Source organism: Xenopus laevis, chromosome 5L (genome assembly GCF_017654675.1).
Source record: "Xenopus laevis strain J_2021 chromosome 5L, Xenopus_laevis_v10.1, whole genome shotgun sequence".
NCBI classification, from domain to species: Eukaryota; Metazoa; Chordata; class Amphibia; order Anura; family Pipidae; genus Xenopus; species Xenopus laevis.
Window position 1 is genome coordinate 30,007,745 of NC_054379.1, and position 22,952 is coordinate 30,030,696.

At 39.0% G+C, this 22,952-nt stretch overlaps 1 protein-coding gene across 2 annotated transcripts in view; it reads right to left on the reverse strand.

The window, feature by feature from the left end:
- meis2.L (Meis homeobox 2 L homeolog) overlaps positions 1–22,952 on the reverse strand; it is a 133,428-nt gene that overhangs the window by 48,855 nt on the left and 61,621 nt on the right. For both annotated transcript variants that reach the window (XM_018262812.2, XM_018262813.2), the window contains exon 8: positions 15,259–15,404. In XM_018262812.2, the coding sequence (XP_018118301.1) occupies positions 15,259–15,404 (146 nt within the window). The remainder of the gene's footprint in view (positions 1–15,258; positions 15,405–22,952) is intronic.

The following is a 22,952-nucleotide window of genomic DNA, read 5'->3' on the forward strand; positions in this document are numbered from 1 at the left end:
CAGTGCAATATTTTAGCATTCAGGAAAAAACGTGGGCAATACAACCATTTGCAAATAAATATGCGCTGCGTGAACTTTATAAATGACCCCCACTGACTTCTATGTAAATTGATTAAAAGTGGACAACTGCAAGAATGAATTAATTTCAGGAAATTCACAGAGGGCAATTCAGGGCATTTTGGCCCAGAAGTAACCCAATGTGCCGGTACCCTAAGATAGTTATACTGACATTATACTTCATTAAAAACAATGATGTCAAAAGATAATGTATAAAAAAATAAACCCTAAATATACATTTCCATTCATTTCAATCTTAAGTCAAGCCTACTAACTCCAGGCCAAAGGCCAGAAATGAACCTTCTTTGGAATGTTGGCCAATCAGGACAATTCCTGATTGGCCAACATATCAAATAGAAAGAAAAGTATTATTGTGTTGTGTTTAGTTATTCCTTTCATCAAAATATCACTCTGGTAAATGTAAAATATGGTGCTATGCTATTCTATAGATTTTTAGGTTGCAGCCCTTACTTGATGCAACCAACATGGCAACTCCTACTTATTCAGTATGCACAAATTGAATTATACAGGGAATCGAGGGGCTCTGGCATAATAAGATATAGGTATAGTTAATCCTTTACCACGTATTTCAGAATAAACAAATGAGAAATAAACACTGCATGTAACTAGGGTATATTTTGCCCTTAGGGGTAATATGAGAAAGTCTCTTTTGTCCCAGGGGTTAAATAATTAAAATGCACAACACAGAGCAATACCAATACAGGCAGTCTTTTATTTTCTGTATAATGCAGAGCATTCACTTAAACTATGCTTTCTTCTTCCCTTAACTCATTTAGCACACCATTTCCCATTGTGCTTGATGCAGTTGCAAGTGATGGATTGTCACTGGATTCCTGGGCCTTTTCGCCCCCTGCAAGATGACTTCCAAAATTGAACTCCTTCCACTGAATCCCTGGAGCCTGTCATTCCTGTAATTGATGATGTTTTCAAGGCAAAAGGTGTAGGTTTGGGGCACAGTAGGTCTCAATAAAATCTAAACAGAGTGATTTCAGTCCACCAGGCCTTTTGTCTGAGACTTGCTTAATGCTCCTTAAAGTGCAATGGCACACTATACAGGCACCCAAGAGTTCATTCCAAAGGCAGCGGCTTTAAAGGGGTAAACCATGGGTGCCTATATATATTTTTTTAAAAATCGCAATTCTGCTTAATCTGGAGCTGGTGCTGAAAGGAAACCAAGGTTTTTGGGCAACAAAATGGTCAGAATCTCGTACAGGACAGGCAACAGATATTTGAAAACTTTATTGAGTCTCCAAGCACCTACTGCCTTACCTGCAAGTGTACCGAATAGCCACATGTCTACAATTAAAAAAAATAGTGATTGATTTCAATTCTTTTATCACCCTCTGAGCTGAAAATCAAGGTAAAAAAAGACCTGAAGTCAACACTCCAGCCGAAAATTACAAAAATATTCTCAACTACAAAAAAACGTGCATAAAATTCTTCACAATTAGGGGTTATTTACTAAAATCCGATTAGGGGTTATTTACTAAAATCCGATTTTCTACGAAACTCCCATCCCTAATTTTGCCTGACCTATCATTAAAATAACTCCAATAAATCAGACTGAGAAATCACGTGAAACCCTGAATCGTATTATTTTTTTAGGACTTTTATCCCAAATCAATTGATTTTTTCAGTTTTTGGACTGAAAACCCCAGATTTTTTGGATTATCGGGCTAAACCCAGCGAAGACCACAATATTTTCTAATTGAGATAGGGACATCTCCCATATACTTTGGATTTGGGCTTTTTGCAGCATCGGGGTTGGGGGTTTGCCCCAAAAAGCCTGATCAGAAAAAAAATCAAGTTTTAATAAATAACCCCTAAGTATTAAAAGATATTTAACGCACATTTATTTAATACAGTTGAGAAGGTCCCTTGCTCTTGTGCTCACAGAAATCTTTGCCTCAGTTATTTTCCTTAACATTAGAGAATGTGAATGCAAATGCATGTGTACATATTCATATTGTAATTCCAAGAGCTCTTGCCCTGTGCGTTATTGATGCAAACTGGGAGTAAAGAAAAAAGCAGGCCCCAAGCCAGGGGCGGCACAGCATGTCGTGCCCAAGTTGCCATGGGTGACTGCTGAGCTGCCATCCTGGGGATCCAGCAAAGAACAGCCACTGACTAATGACTTCTGGATTCCAGATGACCTTTGATCCTTAATGGCCGAGACAAAACAAATGACCTAGTTAAAAAGGCTCCATGTTTCTGCAAGATTCCATTTAACAAAATAAGAGTCCCTAACGGTAGTCGTACTGAAATACTAGTCTCTCTAGCAGATACAGATGCATGTAATAAAAGGGAATTGCTGTGGTTAATAAATCAGCAGCCTTATAAGGTACAATAACCTCACTGCTAGGAAGCTGATGGTTAAACACAAGCTTTACGAAGTATATTTCTTCATATAAAATGCTACAAAGTTTCTACGAAGTTAGTACGAATTTGTCACGAAAACGGGGCTCTCAACCACACATTACTCTTGGGTTTGGGCGGCTATAAGGGTTAAACTCAGTCTCTCAATCACCTTAAACACAGCTTAGACTAACATCAGACACCCGAAAGCATACCAACACCCAGAAAATGTATTCGCTGCCACCATCTATCATTAACAGGCGATAGAAACCTAATGTGACTATTCCCCTGCCCTCTATCACAGGTAATAACTCACACTACAAAAATGCATCAAACACTCTCTGCTATGGTAGTTAGTCAGGGTAAGATCCCACTAGTTCAACAAGCACTCTGGCAGCCAAAGGGTATATAAATCAGACAGGTTATGCTAGTGAGCTCAGGGATCAGTGGGTTTGAGGCCTAGTTTAACTTCAAATGGCCATGGTCACTAAAGGGCAGTGAGGGGCCCGCGCACTTCGATCTCATCCTCCCGCCCACTTCCTGTTCCGCCTCCGCCCATGCCCTGACTCTACCCCACCTCTATCCCCACCCAGACTCCACCCATGTGTCTTCCGCTTCTTGCCCCCACTGAATGCAAGGCTATCTGAATATAGAGAATGTTTAAAACTATATTAAAAGATATGGGTCACTGCCTGTGACTTATTTTGCCCAAGTCAGTCCCTATCCCAGTGAAGCTCACAATCACTCAAGCACACTAAGGTCAATTTTACCAGGAGGCAAGTAATCAGCCTGTATATTTTAAAAGTGTGAGAAGAAACAGAAGAACCCAAAACAAAAAACCCAGCAGAACATACTTCTTGCAGTACCTTGGTCAGAATTAAACTCAGGACCACATCACTACTTACTGAGTGGACTGAATTATTCTCCTTTGGGTACGAAAGCAAAGCCCAACTACATTAACCAAGTACCTAAAACATTTCCATGTCATGGGAGAAATTCAATTATGTTCTTTTTATTTTTTTGCAGACCAACAAATCCTGTCGGCCTGCAGGTTGGCTGTCCCAAGCGTATACATTAGGTATGAATATTTGCTGCTTATTCTGGCTCTGCACTGCAAATGTAAGTACATTAGCGAAGAAGCGTTTTCTATCACTCAAAGCAAGCAGCTGTCTAGATTGGCAACCACACAGAGAGGAACAGCACCAACTATTTAGACTTTGTGCTTCATTTCTTTTATTAGGCATTTGGAACGGGTCTTAAAACTGAAGGAGTACTCACAGCTACGCACAGCCATGAAAAGACTGGCGCTACGGGCATCAACTGGGTATGCTGTGTGAATGGTAATGAAAAACTTTCATCGCTGCATATTGTCACCATAGCAATGAAGCTGAATGTGGGCAAACGACAGGTTTCTGTCATCACTCAACTCTGTATTACACTGCCCTGTCCTGACAGGCTTCGGGGGGAAAATCTCTCCAGCACCGCACATAGGAAAGTATATTCTGACAAGTCCAACTGTGATAATCTCTGCGTATCGCTGCTATCCATGCACAAAGTGGTGGCCATTTTACTAATGGAATAGTGCTCTCATTAACTCATTTCATGCCACAGCCATGGTGGAATGTCTCCAGCACCTAAGAAAGCCTTTGGCATCCAACGGATTAAACTCCTTAATGGGGAAAAAAAATATTTATTATGAGAAGAAAATAATGAAATTCCCCAAGTCAATAGAAAAGGCCTTGCATAGCAATAAAGCCTTTGACCTGCTTATTTGTCAGTGTTTCCAGGCCTTGTTATGATCAGATGGTATCTCACACACAGCCGAGCATGCTGGAAACCAAACAGTTTCTCCAACAAAGAAATAGAATGAAAAGCATTTTTATTGTTATTGCAAAATATCTGACGGGGCTCCATGGGGGGGGGGGGGGCATTTACTCTGACATTGTTCTGTGGTTTATAAACTACTCATTCATGTCATGGTAACTAGGCGCCGCGCAGCACTCAACTACTAAATACTGGATATTTATCAATATGCAGAGGAGCCAATTAAAAGTACATTATTAGTACTTAGATGAGTGTGAAGCCACAAAGCAGCCGAGGTTAGAATATAGGTTGGGCGTCCTTATGGATAAATCTCTACTATATCATTTATCTCTGCAGATTGGGGTTGAGATTTCCAATTCTATAGACTGCAAATCTAAAAATATACTGCACGACAGTGATGTAAAAAAAGAAAACTTAAAGGAACAGTAACAACAAAAGATTAAAGTGTTTTTAACAAATGGCAATATAATGCAGTGTTGCCTGCACTGGTAAAACGTATGTATTTGCTACAGAAACACCATTATCGTTTATATTAACAAGCTGCTGTGTAGCCATTGGGGCAGCCATTTAAGCACAGGGTACACAGTAGATAGCAGATAAGTTCTGAAGAATCTCGTTGTATACTACAGAGCTTATCTGTTATCTGCTATGTATCCTGTGCCTTTTCTCCTTTTTCAGCTTTGAATGGTTGCCCCCATGGCTACACAGCAGCTTGTTCATATAAACTATAGTGGAGTTCCTGAATCAAAAACACCAGTTTTACCAGAGCAGCACAACAGTAATTCATATTTTCATTATTTTAAACCGCTTTAATTTTTTGGAGTTACTGTTTCTTTAAGAGCAATGGCTCACATGTAGTAGGCAGTAAAAATGCACTACTGCTGGCGGCAAATCAATAATTGAGATCGCCGGCAGGAAAACATACACGTTGTTTCCAAATTCATTTGAAATTTACTCGCAAGTCAACTTTAGACAACTTCGGAAAGCTAAATTGTGAGATTTGTCTCCCGCAGTTGGGAAGATTTAACCATTGGACACCAAATCTCCCCATGTGCCATTACCCTAAGCGCATCTGTGAGACTTCTGATTATTTTAGAAAACAAGCCATAAAGTATTATAAGCCTTTACATATATAACAGGGAGGAGGTGAAAAATAATACTAATGCGGAATTTAATAATAAAGTCCCATTAAAGTAGAAAGTAAAGAATTTTATCAGAGTGGCATATACATAGAGTATCAATAAATATTGCCTTTTTATTGTATTGTTTACTCTGAGCCACCATTTTGTTATGATGTGTGTGACTCACTGATCACGTGACAGGAAATAATACAGGTTCAAACAGGAAGTAAAAGCATGTATGTGTGCCCCTGGTTTGTGTGTGAGCACACTGCATCATACAGACAGGCTATAATGGCAGTGTTTTGAAGTGAGGCTCTCCGATAGTATTTATTTATATAAAATAGGGATGCACCGAATCCAGGATTCGGTTCTGGATTCTGCCTTTTTCACAAAGATTCAGATTTGCCTGAATCCTTGTACCTGGCTGAATCCAAATCCTAATTTACATATGCGGGGTAGGGAAATCACGTGACTTTTTGTCACAAAAGGAGAATTTTTTTCCACTTTTTCCTTTCCGGTCCCTAATTTGCATATGCAAATTAGTATTTGGATTTGTTTTGGTATTCGGCCGAATCTTTCACCAAGGATTCGGGGATTCGTCCGAATCCCAAATTCGGTGCATCCCTAATATAAAACAGGGCTAAAGTTTATCTTTAATAGCTAATCATTTGGAAATAGTTTTTTAAAAAATACAGTCCTCAAATTATATCTGTTAACACGTGTTTATTTCCATAGAGACATAAGGCAGTGCAAGAGGTCATGCGCGTCTATGGAGCAGCAGTCTTTGCAGAACTGAATTCCTGAGATCCAGGCCACAAAGGATTTAAAAATATCCCTGCTAGAGAACAGGTGAGGCCATTAGTGACTCATATACTTTACAGACTGCATTTGTTTTGTATTTGCCCATTTTGCACTTTTCACTGACACACCTGTCCTTACAGAGGAGATAGAAATGCGACGCTGTGCACAACAGACTAATTCAGGATTTTTTTCCTGTAAAAAAACAAAAAAGCTGTGTTGCAGCAAAGAAACTAGACTACTCTCCATATAATATAATAACTTATGCAGAAAGTTTATGCTTACAAAGCAATCTGGCAGCTCCTACTGTGATTATGTACAGGAGTCTTCTAAGCCCACCATATGTGATGCCTTCATGCTTCATCAATGATTTAACCTAAAATCAAGTAACCTGTACTTATAAATAGGGACAAAATAGCCTTTTATCTTCTTCTTAATAGACATCTATTCCTGGTCTATTCCAAAGCTTCAGAACTACTGGCTATTAGTCCATGTTTAGCCACCCTTCTTCCTTCCCAAATCGATCTTCCACAAAAGCAAACTAAACAAAGCACCCTCCCTCGACAAACATAGAACAGCCCCTGTTACATTGCAAGTTGCTAATTATTGTCTGAGATATAATATTGTCGAATATTTTTTGGCCGACGCACTAAGGCAAGTCCCAGGCATTAATACTTAAATGGTTCATATGCAGCACATCTGTCATTGTGTCCTAAAGTCTATGAGGCACAACCAAGACTCGGCGAGCCTATTGATTTTCCTTGCATTTCCCTTAATTTACTTAACCGTTGAGAAATACAGGAGCACATAAAGGGTAACTGTCCATTACCACCTTGAGCTCAGACGTTACTTTCTATATTTCTTTTTTTCTTGGATTGATTTAGGTAAATATTTCCCAGGAAATACAATGCATTCGGCATGGAAAATGAATTCTAAAAGAGTTCACACCTGTTTCTGCTCACTAACTGCCGCGTTGAGGTATCATCTAATGTGTTTAAAGATTGAGTAAATATCGAGGCATTATTACATCTGTGTGCAAAGGGTGGTAAATTAGATCCTAATTACATTAACAGGGAGGCTGCTTCCCAGTTTAAATTTTACATGAGCTCTCGGTATAAATGCAAGAGCACTGCTGTGGTTTCTTTACGAGCTGGTGATTATAGCTTCTTCCTATGCGGTCACTAAATATTCTGTTTACAAATAAATGAAGAAGCTTTGAGCCAACTTGACTGGGTAATAATCTGTTATTTTTATTTTTTTTTCTCCTTCTTCGACTAGACCCTTACCACACAAGCGTAGCAACAATCAGAAGCCCTGGTTTCAACTAATTACTCTATCACATCATTTCCCAAATTGCCTTTTCACAGGGGAGCCAAGTGCAAAACACGCTCACAGTAGGATTGCGGGCAGCAGCTTTCATTTACTACTCATTTCTTGTTAAATTAAACAAGAACGAAGTGAAAAGAATTTGCTTGCAAATGAGGCGGACAACTGGAGATCATATTCATAGCCGTCAGGCAAGAAGCACTTGGTCTTTAAAGGGCTCATTTATAACAGGGGGTTAAGGTGCAATGTAAAAAAAATCAGGCAAAAGCACCATTTGCCCCCATCTGTGTATTTAGTGCTGGCTATGTCTGCCATTGCTGCATATAAGATGGGAGAAATGTGGGCAACCCTTGCCATGCCCCTTCTATATGCATCATTTATGGAGGGCCACCCCAAGGGCTGGTGCTCCCTTTCGTTGTGCTCTTCTACAAGGGGACAGAGAGTATATGCTTAGCAAAACTACACAGTATGTATTGTGTACTGATGGGTGCAAACTGGTGCCTATTGGGGTGCAAAGTGCTTGCTTCTGGTTCTTATGTATGTCTTCAAAGTAATTTCATTTTATGCAAGGCTTGCAAGGCTTTCTGGGGGGGTAACAAAGGGGCAACTGGATTTATCCAAGTGTTTAGTGGACCTAGTAGAGCTGCAGTTGTAGATAAGAATAATAGCAAATCAAGAAGGCAAGATGGCAACTGTAGGGCATTAGATCAGTGTTTTTTTCCATCCTGTGGCCCTTCACCTTTTGAAATGTAACAAGATGGCAGCTGTATCAGTGCTGTTATAATGGTATTTCCCCTCCATCACTGCAATGTAAACTCAAGTAATATGGCCACCAATAAACGATGGGCAGTGCTTAAAGCCAACAGAAAAAAGTAAATTATTGGCACCACTTGAATTATATGCAATAATTCATATGTCAGGTGAAGTCAGGAGGGAAATCTCACCGCCACCCCAGTCTGAGGGTGAATATCAGTAATTGAAAAGAAAAATAGTAGTGGCATTCCCCAAAACATTAAAATGAAAGAACCTATGAGTAAGTGCCACAACAGGCATAAAAAACGTGTTAGGCCCCTCTTTTCATGTCTTAATAAATTATTTTTGAATATTTTTATTCATTTTTGTTTTGATTTTTTGTGAAATCCCACTACTATTTTCCTTTTCAATTACTTGTATGGCCACCAACACAAAGATGGGACTGAAAACATACACACTCAGTGACAGATTAGTAACACAAGCACCATTATACTACAGCAACTGAGTTATTTATTCTTTATTCATATAGAAATGAAATTATTGCAGCTCGACATATATATAGAAAAGTGAATCCCAACCAATATGTTGAATGCAAGAATGAGTTTGCTCTCTCTCTACATTACCAACAATTCTCATTTTATAAAATTATTGTAATATTGACCTTGACCTATATCCCCTCTGGTAACACCTTGATGATGCTCACTGGACTTCCTTTGGTTAAAATGCAAGTTTGCTATAGCTTCTGCTGTTTGATGAGGTTTGGCAAAAGTTGGGGAATGGGGGGGGGGGTGAGGGACTAGAAGGTGAGATCCTGTGACATAATTATTGGTGCCCTGGTAGGTTCATGTCATTGGCAGCCCAGCAAAGCAGGGAACAGAAAGCATGGCATGCCCAAACACTGCCTGCCCCATTGAGCTGCCTGGGCTGAGAAGACCTATCCAAAAGTGTTCAAAAGCAAGTGTCATTGCTAACAAATGACTGTGTGCTTTGCCCAGCAGGAAACAATTGGTTGCACATTTGGTAACTCAGTAGGGAGCAGTAGGCTGCACATTTGGCAGCTCTGTAGGGAGCAACTGATACGCATTTGGCAACTTTCCTCTGCATAAAATCACTGTTATAATATAATATTACAGGTTTTACTCATTCTTTTTGTTTTCATTACATCTAAAAAAAGAGTCTTTTTTTATAATTAACAAGTATTTAAAGTGTAATTTAAATCTGTACAACTCACTTATCTACAGGACCATCTCTTTAAACATAAAGTTACAAAGCAAGGATCTCGGGTAATGTAAAACTCAGATTAGGGAGTTGGTAAACATCCAGCACACCAAGAATAGATGGAACTCTTATAGCATCTGCTGACCTGTTTCCTTTGGCAAGAGTCTAACATCTATCATTATTATTAAATACAAATACCAAACAAGCAGTTATTCAGAACCAGCCACAAGGTGCAAACCCCTTTCATAGATCTCCAGCTTCAGGGAGTTGCACTGGTGCAGTTTAGCACCGATGACTCAACAATATTATACCAATGCAGCAGAAATGCAAGTCATGTTATATACACCTTTGTACTCTGAAACTGAAACAGAGAAGAAGTCGAAGCCATTAACCACAAAGGGAAGAACAGTTTAAAGAAAGCAAAGATCTAAATGCAATGTTTACAGAAATCAAAGAAGAGGAAGATTATAGAAAACAGTTGCACCATTACACTATTTTCCTACATGCAACAGCCGATTAAGATGCAAAACTCAAGCTGATTTTAGGCACATGACCAAACATAATAGACGTTCACAAAGGCTACATTTTATTCAGCCATCCTCTTTCAAACATGTGCGGCTAACACTTTCTATAACGCTGACCTTAGCTATATTCCTGGAAAGAAACCTATAGGAACCTCCAATGTCAAAAAGAATGTTAAACAAAATATGTTTTTAATTATTTCACTTCTTACAGCCCCCTTCATTAGGCCATCTCTTTTTTTCCTGGAATGACTATACAAAGGTTTGTGTATTATGAATGCATGTTTTCATGTTGAAAAAAAAAATGCTCCCATTGGATAATAAGAAAAATCAATAGTAACTGCAGTTGTACACACAGGCCTTTGGGTGACTGATTGTTCTGTATGTGGCATGGCTCACTTACTTGGCTTGTAGGGCATAGCCAGAGAGGTGTGTGTCTCACAGTGGCATAACTACCGGGGGAACAGGGGGTGCGATTGGGCCAGGGCCCCCACCCCCTCAGGACCCCCCGGCAGCTCGCGCACCACTCAGTTCTGCGGCCGTTTCCGGCAGTACAGAGGGGGGCGGAGCCCGGCTGCACATCCCGTGCCAGGGCCCGCCCCCCTCTAGTTACGCCTTTGGTGTCTCATGCAACCATTATGATTGATTGAAGCTCAAAATAATCACATGCGGGTCACACTACAGAGCAAGAGTAGGGTCTACTTAAAATAACCAAACTGGACAACCAAGCTTAAAGGGGAGGTTCACCTTTAAAGGGAAACTGTCGTGGGAAAAAAAAATTTCAAAATGAATCAGTTAATATTGCTGCTCCAGCAGAATTCTGCACTGAAATCCATTTCTCAAAAGAGCAAACAGATTTTTTTTTATATTCAATTTTGAAATCTGACATGGGGCTAGACATTTTGTCAATTTCCCAGCTGCCCCAGGTCATGTGACTTGTGCCTGCACTTTAGGAGAGAAATGCTTTCTGGCAGGCTGCTGTTTTTCATTCTCAATGTAACTGAATGTGTCTCAGTGAGACATGGGTTTTTACTATTGAGTGTTGTTCTTAGATCTACCAGGCAGCTGTAACCTTGTGTTAGGGAGCTGCTATCTGGTTACCTTCCCATTGTTCTTTTGTTTGGCTGCTGGGGGGAAAAGGGAGGGGGTGATATCACTTCAACTTGCAGTACAGCAGTAAAGAGTGATTGAAGTTTATCAGAGCACAAGTCACATGACTTGAGGCAGCTGGGAAATTGACAATATGTCTAGCCCCATGTCAGATTTCAAAATTGAAATGGATTTCAGTGCAGAATTCTGCTGGAGCAGCACTATTAACTGATTCATTTTGAAAAATTTTTTTTTTCCCATGACAGTATCCCTTTAAGTTAACATTTCGTATGTTATAGAATGGCCAATTCTAAGCAACTTTTCGATTGTCCTTAATTTTTTCTTTTTTTATAGTTTTTGAAATATTTGCCTTCTCGTTCTGACTCTCTCCAGCTTTCAAATGGCCGTCATTGAATAATGGATCAGACAAGGTAAGTCAGAATCTATAAACCAAATCAGTGACTTCTAGATCAACTTTAGGAAAGCCCGGCAACAGGATTATAAATCCATCTCTTTATAGTTTCATTAAGATATTTTTTTTTTTTACAAATTCATCCATTTATATACCAAACAATGCTTTATTTTTATTGGCATTCCTTTAAAGCTGCCCTTGATATCTCTGTGCCTAGACAGCAAAATATTCTTTGTGTGTTTTGCCAACTACTTCTAATAAACATGGTTGTCGTTATACTTTATTATTACTCTTATCATTTTGTGTTTTCCAACAAGTTTGAAAGGTTTGTAGACGTATGCGAATCCTAAACGTTTCGATGGTGTGAACATCTGCTATGATTTTTACAAGTATATCGACCTCTCTAGAAACGGCCCACGGTTCTACAAAGGATCTGGGTTTACATGACAAAAAGAATTAGTTACTATGGCAAGAAACAGTAGAATGCAAGTGCGCTTGGAAGGCTCTCTATTCAAATAATCTGCAGAAAATTTTCAAAGGGTTGCCTTATGGCTTTGGAAAAAGGATACTGAAAATAATAAAACATAATGTGGCATGACATGAAAGTGCACAGATTTGCATTTTGCATGGTTTTAATCATACGAAGTTGGAAATCAGGTAGTGTCAATTAAGGGCTCTGCATAATGTATAGTTATTTGAAACTCTTCCCTGATCGACTAAGTAATAGTGACAAATGGGGAGAGAATTTCATGGCAGTTAGTGCTTCTAAGAAGACCGGAATTTAACCTCACAGGGCTTTAACAGACAGGAAATGAGCAACCTGAAGGTCATCCTTACTATTAGAAACTGTTTGGCTGGAGTTTTGAAGTCTTCCAGCAGTCACTGCACAGGTCAGATATCACCTTTTCAATGGTAACCACCATATCTTAGAGATGGAAAGGGAGCCTGGATATGCTGAACTAACACGACACTACAAAGCTAAAGCATTCATCTATAGGCAAAGCCGGATTTTTATGAATGAAAACATTTTTGTAATGGTTACATTTTAGCATCAATGTAAGTAAAATGGGAACTATAACATTGGGATTATATTACTTTTGACTACAGCTGTATGCACCTAACCTCTTCCCTGCTAGCTTGTGTTAATGAATTTAAAGGAACAGTAACACCAAAAAAATGAAAGTGCATTAAATAATGAAAATATCATGTACTGATTGCGCTGCACTCATACAACTATTGTGTTTGCTGCAGAAACTCTACAATAGATAATATAAACAAGCTTATGTTCATTCATTTAAAGTTGCAAGAGGAGAAAAGGTACAGGACACCCAACAGATAACAGTTAAGCTCTGTAGTATACAATGGGATGCGTCAGAACATCTGTGATCCATTATGTATCCTGTGCTTAAATGGCTGCCCCTATGGCTACACAGCAGCTTGTTTGTAAAAACTATAATAGTTTTTCTGAAGCAAACACACCAGTTTTACCATTGCAGGGCAGCAGTACATTACATTGTCATTCTTTTAAAACACTTTCATTTTTTAGCATTATTGTTCCTTTAACTAAAAATTCCCATATTGCTTGCCTCACCTCAGACAGTTGCCATGGACAACAAGAGCAACTTTTTTTTCATTAGTGATCAGTAAGGGGGTTGCACTGTTCTGTTGGCACCTACTAAATAGTGAATGATATGGCCAACATAACCAAAGGCTTTTGACTTTTTAAAGGGTAAATAAATGAATGATAAGCTCTAAACAGGGAGTGTTTGTATATAACTAAAAAAGGAAAGAATGACTGCTTAGGCAGATAAATACACTAGGAGCACATTTGTCCAAGCCAAAGTATAGATGCTACATGGATATATAAATTCCCCATTCACAGGAATATGCATTTCAAAGCAGCAGATGGTTGTGGTATTTTTACTTAAACGCATATTTTTATACTATACAGCGCCTACAAATGGCAAGCCTTTGCTTCCTATGATATCCACATGCATTAGCTTTAGGCCAGCAGGATTACCCCAAATCTGCTCCCAAGAGAACACATGTTCAATGTTTGCCTAGTTATCACTTAGTAAGTCAAAACATAGAGCTCAAATAACCATTGGGAACTCTTCATCTAATTTCGTTAATTGCCCTTAAGGTCTAATATTGTGGAATCCTGCTATGAGAATAGGTGAAGGATAAAAAAAAAAGAAGGTGCTGTAATTGGATTAAACCTAAGAACAAATTGTATACACGCAGTGTATAAACAAACAAGCCATGGAGTCATGGTTTTAAGGAAGGCATCCACTTTCAAATAGCATACTCCGTACTCAGTAATCTCACTCTGCGTGGATGATTCAGTCAATTGAAAAAAAGCTCCTTATCCCACAGATAATATGTACAAGAAATGCAACCGTGATTGCAAAAATCAAGAATGAAAGAATGTTTCCGTGATCAGTATGCACAAAAAGCACTCCAACTCAACGATTTCAGAGGCACACCCAAGACATCTCTTTTTAGAGGAACTAACTCATCGGACAAGTTATTTTATAATAAACACACCTTTCAGTAAATGTACTACACCTGCACTTCAAAATTCTCCAACTCGAGAAATAGCATAACTCAATTAGCCAAACCTGTAAAGACAATGAACTACTTGAAACCAATTCAGACAATGAACTCTGCTTTAGTGGCCACCAGGGAAAGAACAGGAAGAAATTATTCCACATTGTAGATTTCCTTTGGTTGTTTTAAACATAAAAAGACAGCTTTCACAAGGAGGTCTCATTAGAATTTGTATGATGGCCATTCTACCAATAACTTTGCAGATCCTTAATAAATGTGCACTCGAGAAAGTAGATTGTTTTGAATTGTATTACTTAAACTAAGTCTGAGACCGATGATTACCAAAACATTAAGTAGACCTATATTGGTACATAGAGTAAATGAACTTGTATCTCGTTTAGTGACATCCTTCTCATAGCCTATCTAGCTGGACCTTCCTAATTGGCTACAAGCTAGACATACACTATAAGCTATGTCAAACCTGTGAACATGCATACATGCCACGATTCTGGTTATACAGTTCTGGAGTGACACCAGGGTCTAAAAAAAAAAGGTAAGTAGAACCAGCAACAGCTATGGAGGGCAGAAGTGAAGAAGATAGTCCCTAAATTATGAGTAATTTCAGTGTATGTTAGAATAAATAAATAGCATTACTATGCAACATATATGTGCTCAGTAACAGTTAAGATACCTTACCTAAATGCAATAAAAAGCCGTGCAAAAATAAATGCTATAATAAGAATAAAGTTCATTCTTCATGTGAAAAAATAGAGTGGGGTATTCCGTAAGAATGTAACTGATTTATTTCTCAATATAAAAAGTGGAGTGCACTCTAATAGCTTATATACTTTTCAGGGAGAGAGTCAAGTGTCCTATACGAACAGTGGTCTCAATATTATAGGGGCACAACTTATATACTTCAAGGTGGAAAAGGTGGAGTGTCCTATGGAAAAGGAAAGCTTCCTATAAGAACAGGACCTATATAATGTTGTATTTCCAATGGAAAACTGGAGGGTCCTTTAAGAACTGAGTCAATATGGTTTCAAAGTGAAATGCATATAAGAACGAAGAAAAAGTGGAGTTCCCATAAAAAAACAAAAAAGTGAAGGATAGACATTTCCCTTTATTTTTCAAATTTTGAGCTGTATAACACAAATGTACCACATTCAGTAGAACAGATTAAACTGGATTGTATATCTTAAAAGCGACTTACTGTAAGATGTTGGAAGAGCCATGCCCTCATGATATTTGTGGCTACTTTGGGAAAGATACCTCGCTTTTTATGCCGTTTTTTGTCCTTGTCTGGGTCATCATCATCCCCTGTGCTCGGAGAGGCTACACTATTATCCAAACCATCACCTGTAAAGAGGCAAAAAAAACACATTGTAATCATTATATGTTTTATTATGTCTGCAGCAAAACAAGTGATAAAAGTGATCAGAAACCAAAGTCAGCATGAAGGACATTGGGCAACCTCTGCTACACCGTCCCACAGAACCTCTGCAACCGTTCTTTAACAAAATATAAAAGGCATGATGGGGACACGTTGTGGAACATGTACTTGAAGGGTTTTTACAACCACCTATTAGCAAATGTTTCACATTCTTAACACTTAGTTAAAATGACCTATGACAGCAGTGCATACCAGGTAAAGTAACATACCCAGATGGTAAGGGAACTAACTGGTCATTCTGCACAAAGAGCAAGAGGTCAGGAATCTCAACAGTTGGCTGCAGATTTAAATATCGCCATTCTAACATAAACCTGAATAATTTAGTTGGAATAGAGGGATTTTTAACATTTCTGAAGGAAATAAAATTTCCAGCTGGTTATACAGACTTTTCTGCACTCCTGTCTGATCACACATAGCCTATGCAGCCAACATCAACCATCATGTAAATGGCAGATGAATGAAGAATAACCTACAAGTCTCCTTGGGCTTGCACGTCCCAAAAATGTATATACTCATACAGCAGTGCACATTTGTATTTTAATATAGATGTGTGTCTAATGATCACTGTGAACAATGAAAAAACAGCACGGATTATACTAAAAGGCATTTAGAGGAAGACGTTCTTTGTTATTTGAGTAGGATTGAAACCACTGTTTCAACAGAACCCTAACAAATGGTGTTACTAAATGTGAATCCCACACTATGGTCATGTAAAAGGTCACAGAAGCAAATCCAACATTTCACGAATCAGCCACCAAAAAAACCCATGAAATCTTGGAATTCACACTACTGGGAATTAATACTGGGTCTATTTTGGACACCAAATAGCTACAGATATAGGGACTTATGCACTGGAATATGTATTGGTGCAGAGAAGAAATCAATTCCATGCCATGTGAGAATAATACGGAGTTTTGCATCCAGACGGGTATAAAATTCTAAATGCTGCAGGGGTTAAACCTGAATAGTAACCTCTGCCACCCCATATAAGTCATCGGACACTTATAAAGATGGAACAGGTGTGACAAAAACACCACTGAAGAAGCTCAAGGTAATACATTAGAATGAAAAGAACTCACAAATAAAAAGACAGTAGTTTGAGGAATTATTCAATAGGAACCTTGATTTGTCTGATGATGTAAATACAAGCTGTGTGAGTATGAAACAATTGTTCCAAATAGGAAATTTGGTAATAAACTTTCAGTAAATCCCAGTCTTTCTTCTGTTCCTTGAGCATTTTGAATAAGTCCACTGCCACATATTTCCATATCTTTATAGTCTTTGAATTATATTTCTCTTGGCTCGTTTTTAACTCTATTAACAAAACTTTACTTCCCTTGTGATTCTTCTATCAGTACAGGCAGGCGGAAGAGCTAAAAGGTCCAGTGACTGCATTATTATTATTATCTTTAATACAGTCGTAGGGTAACGAAAGCACACGATTCATTGGTTGCTGTTAAAATGTGCATGTTTGTTAGTACATATGTCCCTGCACGAAATAGGTCACAATCTAACAGGGTTATGTAGTAACATTGGCAATGCGTGCCCCCGGGTCACGAAAAACGCAACAACCAATGAAATGCATGCATTCAATATTCTGACTACACTAGACAAGAGCAAAACCTAAAAGGTGATTAGGCTGTGGCCATATTACCATATAACATCATTCGTTTGGTTCCTGAGGGACTAGTGCCAGATGTTTGCCATGGGCAACAATTTGGTAAGGAACAGTATACACTGCTTAATAATCCAGCCTAGAGTGTTCAATTCATAGATATTACACAGAGCAGAGTCCTGCAGCGGGTCGGCTACCCAGAAAATAACGGTTACCCTGCGGAATTAGAGTAGGATTTTCAGGTGCGGGAATAAATGTGGGTCTGCGAGTCGCAAGTCGGGTTCTGGGTCTCATCTAAATTTCTTATCTTATGTTATATTGTCTATATTTTACTCTGGGGGGTATTTTACTCTGTTCCCACCCACTTTTGATGATGTCTCTTCCTGTTTGCAGCAACATCACTTCCTGTTTTGATAGTAATCGGCAGGTTGCGAGTCGAGTTGCGGATAAGGCTGTCGTGGCTCTGAGTCGGGTAGCGAATGAAAGTGGGTAAGTAGTGTGGTTCGGGTTGTGGGCCGCGGGTTCGGGACTGGTCTGGGTCTTAGAAATTGGTTCCGTGCAGGACTCTAACACAGAGCTCACACAATGAGGCTTATTAACTAAAGGGCTACATTGAGTTTGATTTGTTTATGCTCATAGTTACAAAACCAGCACCTAACTGGTACCAATTTGGTCAGTTTGCTTGCACATAGTCTTTTTTACCTACCTACCTATTCAAGTAACCCCATAAGATATGCAGCTCAATCCAATCAAATCCCCCAAAACCCGAGTAACACCGATTATATTTACTCTGTACTCCACTTAAGGTGCTATAACACTAAGGAATGCAACAGTGTAGTCAAATGCATCCACAGCATAACAGCGCCTATGTAAATATGTCACAGATACTCAAACACAGAAGTATACAAAGTCTATACGCCGAATGTCTCTTTAATATGACAGCAGCCCATCTATAACATTTCATCACTCGAGGCATCGCTTAAGCCACTCTGAAAACCGGCTGTATAAATTACATTGAAAGTGTTGTTAATTCACTTGAATTCCAACGTGTCAATAACAATAGTCAAATAAACACACTCTTTTCACAATCATGTCTTGCTTATGCAAGGAAACCCGCAAATTAGCTTTAGGTAAACGCTTACATTACCATTTTACCTTGAGTATGTCAGAGAGGGAAAAAAATGTAAATGCAGTCATTGTGCATTTAAAACCACAAAACATTTCATTATTTTGGTTGACTTAACGCAAAAAAAAAAAATAAAGTGTTTGTGGTTTGGTTTGATGCTCTGATGACCTTGTAAAACCATAACAATGACAGGCACCCGGTCCGCTCACCGGAGCTGTTTTTTTTTTTTTTGCGGCTCTTTGTGTCTTCATCTTCCCGTTCCTTTTTTTTTTTTTTTTTTTGCATAAAAGGTGAAAAATCAAAAAATGCCATCAAAGACACGGGAGCCATGGAAAATCTTCATCTGCATTTAAAATTTCAATGAGCAAATCTGCTTTATATCCTAAAAGAGGCGTCATTTGAAAAGAATTATACTTTTGTTGATTGAAGAAAAGCCGCTATCCATAACTATATTTATAATGACCCCCAGGCCCTCCCCCAACGCACCCCATTTTATACCAGATTTCATTATTTCATATGATCTCACACTTTAGAAATGACCGACAATATCTTAAATGGAACCATCATCTCTGTAACTAAAAAAGGAGAAATCCAATTGATTATTTATGGAAATATCAACTACAATCTGACAGGGGCGACTTTTTATCCAGCTTTGCGCATCAATAGATAATCAAGGACCTAAAACAGTCTTAGCTTCCCATTACCTCAGGCAAAAGAATTCCTGAAAGCATGCCTTCAGGGCACCTGAATTATATACTCCATTAGGGGAAGAAAGCAATTCTGCATTCCGTGTCTACAGTCACCAGAATCTTTCCTGTTTATTTCTGTTCTATGAAAGCAGAAGCATTAGGAGCTGGGTTTTTGTAAGTGAAGACTTATGTAAATACAATGAAGAAACCTTTCAAGGGAGAGCCAGATCCCCTCCTTCAATCTCTGGCAATGACCTATCCCAAATAAAAAGGTTTCTGTTACATCATTAGGTCAAGCCAAAAACAGTCCCGGCTTAATGCAGTTTGTTCTTCCTACTGTTTTTAGGCAAATACAGCTACTTTACTCCCATCTGGGAGGGAAATGACACTGCTGAGCTGTAATCTAAGACAAGATTTTCATTGGAAGCAAATGCCTTGAATTCAGTGTAAATACTGATGCACGTTCAGAAAAGCCTAAAACAATAAACCATAGTCCTGTCCGACATGAGTTAGAGAAACAGAGAAAAGAAAAAGCAAACAGAAAGGAGGGTAATTTTGTCTGGAGGTGTTTTGATAATGGTGTGTTTTTTTGTCTTTCCCTGCTGAAATTGGGTTTATAAAAACCAAAATAAGGAATCTTTTGTTTCTGTGATGTGTACAAAAAAGCTCCCTACAATAACCCTAAAGGTCCAATGATTAAGCACATGGTCGCAGCTCGGAAAGCACATTTGCAGAATGTCAGAGGAGTGACTTCATCCCTAGATTTGACTTCTCCTGCTGCCAAATGAAGGCAAATTATGAAGGCAAGCTGAAAAGGTGGAAATAATCATAAAAATGATGCTAGTCCATAAACAAGCTTACAGCCTCATTAGTATAGCAGTCGGCTCCACTGGGTGATTTATGCTCGTTTTGCTGATGCCATGAGGAAATGCCATAGGGCAACTTTGGCCAACTGCTAATGGTTTCTGACAGCTTCTTAGCAACTAGTGCAGGCCACGTTGTGGCGTTTGCTAGTGACAGAAACTGAAAATGTCATATCATCTGCCCATGTGTCATGAAGTCAGCGTGGCAATTAACTAGTAGGCCGCTGACTGAGAGGCCAGAGGCTCTTAAAATGGCCTTTGGCTATTCTGGCTAGAATATGCCCAATTTTGCATTTGTGTTGCACATATGCAATATTACAATGCACAGACCTGGTTCACACTACCTTTGTCTGGGTCCCTGATGAGTCTGGGGCCGCTCAGATCTCCTAGCAGAATAGAAAGTCTCAATTGCTTTCACTTTAGGCGCTGCATGACATTATCAGAGGAGTTAAACGTAATTTGTTTTGATATGACTGTTTGAAATAGCACTTTAATTGGCCCTACCTGTTTTTTTTTTTGTTTTTGAACATGGCATCCAGAGGTGCTAGCTGTTTTTCTGCTCTCGCAAATTAGTCTAAAAGGATTTAGTATCACTGAAGCAGACTCATTGCCTGTCAAATCGCTCGGAGCACAAGAGCTCTGCACGGCAACTAGACGCTATTTAAAAAAACACCCAGCCTCTAACTAGCATAAGGAGAGCCCTGCTCCCCCCAGTCCAGCTCCCGAGCTATCAAACCCATCCAGTCTGTGTCAAACTGTCAAGTCTTTCAGTGCAAGCAGTTCGCTCTTTCTAATAATATTTAAGAATTGTTTTTGCAAAAAAATGGTATAGGCCGTGATCTTGTGCAACAGACCGGACAAGGGAGAAGGGAATTTGTCCTTTAATTTCAGTATGGACAATTTCTTATGAGACCCCAGTCTGTCCCCACAGAGTAAGGCAGGTGACCTGTGCCACCTCCCTTGCTGTCAAGAGGCTCAGATTTCAAACACACTCAAATCAAACGTCCTATAGTTGCCTATTTAAGTACACCCAGGCATTTAGGCCATGCTATCTTGTTTCTTTCAAGAGAGGATAAAGCAGCATTTATAGCATTCAGGCCATTCAATAGGTCAAACTGCCCATGTCAGCAGGGGTCCCTCTCTTGCCTCTCATGCAGGTCAGATCTCCCTCCTCACACAATCTTCCTTCCCACAGTCACTAATAGCATTTAGAAATAAAAAAGACAATAAACTCTTAGAAAAAAAAAAATTTCCAGGTCGTGAGTCTGTTCCCAGCATTTTCCGTATCACTCTTAAGAAGCCTGTAGGTCAACAAGATTATTTAAGGGCTATTTATGGTGAATGGCGTATGATTTTTGCTTTTATAAGATGTTAAACATAGCAATAATACATTTCCTGTAGTTTTTTTTTTTTGATATTCTTATGCACAAATTCCTTCTTTTCTTTTTGAATAGGGAAGGCACATAAAAGTCATATACACGTCTTTTTTTAGAGATGGTGTAAATGCTTGAAGTGGCCACTTTTTATTACAAATGTCCAAGGGAACTTAATAAAGACATAAAAATCCCTATAATGACCTAGACATGAGCCCACCCTAAAATATATGTGGTAGGCCCATCAAATGTGTTAAACAAATTGTTCACACAAAATCTTTAATAGTTCGGACTTTTTAAAAATAGAAAAGTCGCTTACGTTTTTTTACATTTTTTATGATTTCGGGGTACAGAATATGATGTCACTGGCATCAGACTGAGGAAGATGTAGCTTCGTTTCAGCAGTTCGCCTGGTCTGAAATGTTAAATTCCGCAATTTAGTGAATTTGCAGACCAACGCCTGGCAATAGAGTGCGAATGAACACTAGCGATGGTCTCTTTCGCTAGCGAATTGTCACCTTTTAGTGAATTGGCGGTGTCCCTGCAGATGGGATTTCTGGCAAAAAGTCGATAGCGTTAGCCACTTCGCCCTTTCGTAAATCTGCCCCTTAGTCTTCAGTGAAACAGCGGCCTCTAGTGGGCAAGCTTTTATAACTACCAAATATAAATCTTTGTTTAGTTTCACCAAGCAGTGCAAAAGCAGAAAACAAGTTTTATTCCCCCCAAAAAATAGAAAACTATTTGGATTTGACAATAATAATGGCGCACACTGGCAATTTTTTAGTGGAAGGCAACAAAGTCTTGTTATCATCCTTAATAAATATATTAGAATGTGTTTTATCAACTGATTATGATGGCACATAAAACCAGTGGACCCTCCAGAATTTTGTAGGAGGCATTCTGGGAGTTGTAGTTTCCATGAATTGGACATATTCCATCTAACAACTTATTTTGAGGCATTATTTATATGTCAGCTTGCAAGTATTAGTCATCTCCCCCCCCCTCCCAGTGCTGTGAAAAAAGCTTGAGTTTTATTTAATAAATAAAAAGAAAAGTAATGGTGTCAGTGTGACAGATTCAGCGTTTCCAGCTGCAGTTTACATAAGACCTTCCTGGGCATCACATAAAATATGTGCACATTTCTCTGGATAATAAGAATGTGATTTAACTTTATGCCACATGAATAAAAGAAAATCAGTGAATGTGACAAAGTTGAAAGAAAAAGGAGCAGCGGAGCCAGGAGTTTTAGGAGACAGGGTGAGCTCAAGGTTTAAGGCTCGTAAGGAGAGTGCCAGGCCAGGGAAATTCCCTCGAGGCCCATTAACATGCTGAGGGCATTTTTATAAGGGATTGTAAAAAAGAGCTTAATACTAGTAAAGAGTAATGTGTTAAAGAGATAAGTGGTGTGCAGTTGTTTTCACCATGGAGAAAGGGGCCACTTTGTTGGGGGGCAAATGCTTTGGGACATGCACAGCTGCAAAGGCTCAATAAAGCACGTATGACTATATAAACAGTGGCTTTACGTGTTGCTTGAAAATATAATAGACTCGACAGGGAACAGATCCTTTTTTTTTTCCTTTAAAGTTATTTCTCAGAGAGAGAGTAGAAAAGTTCTGTTCCTTTAAATACAAAAAATAAACAAATGATAATCAAACTGACTATGGAAAAATATAATGGCATCCTAGAGCCATATTCTCACGCCCCACATAAGCTTATTACAGAGCCACACAGGCTGGGGTGCTGCATTATGCTTCACCATACATGAGATGATTCATGAGATACTCAAAG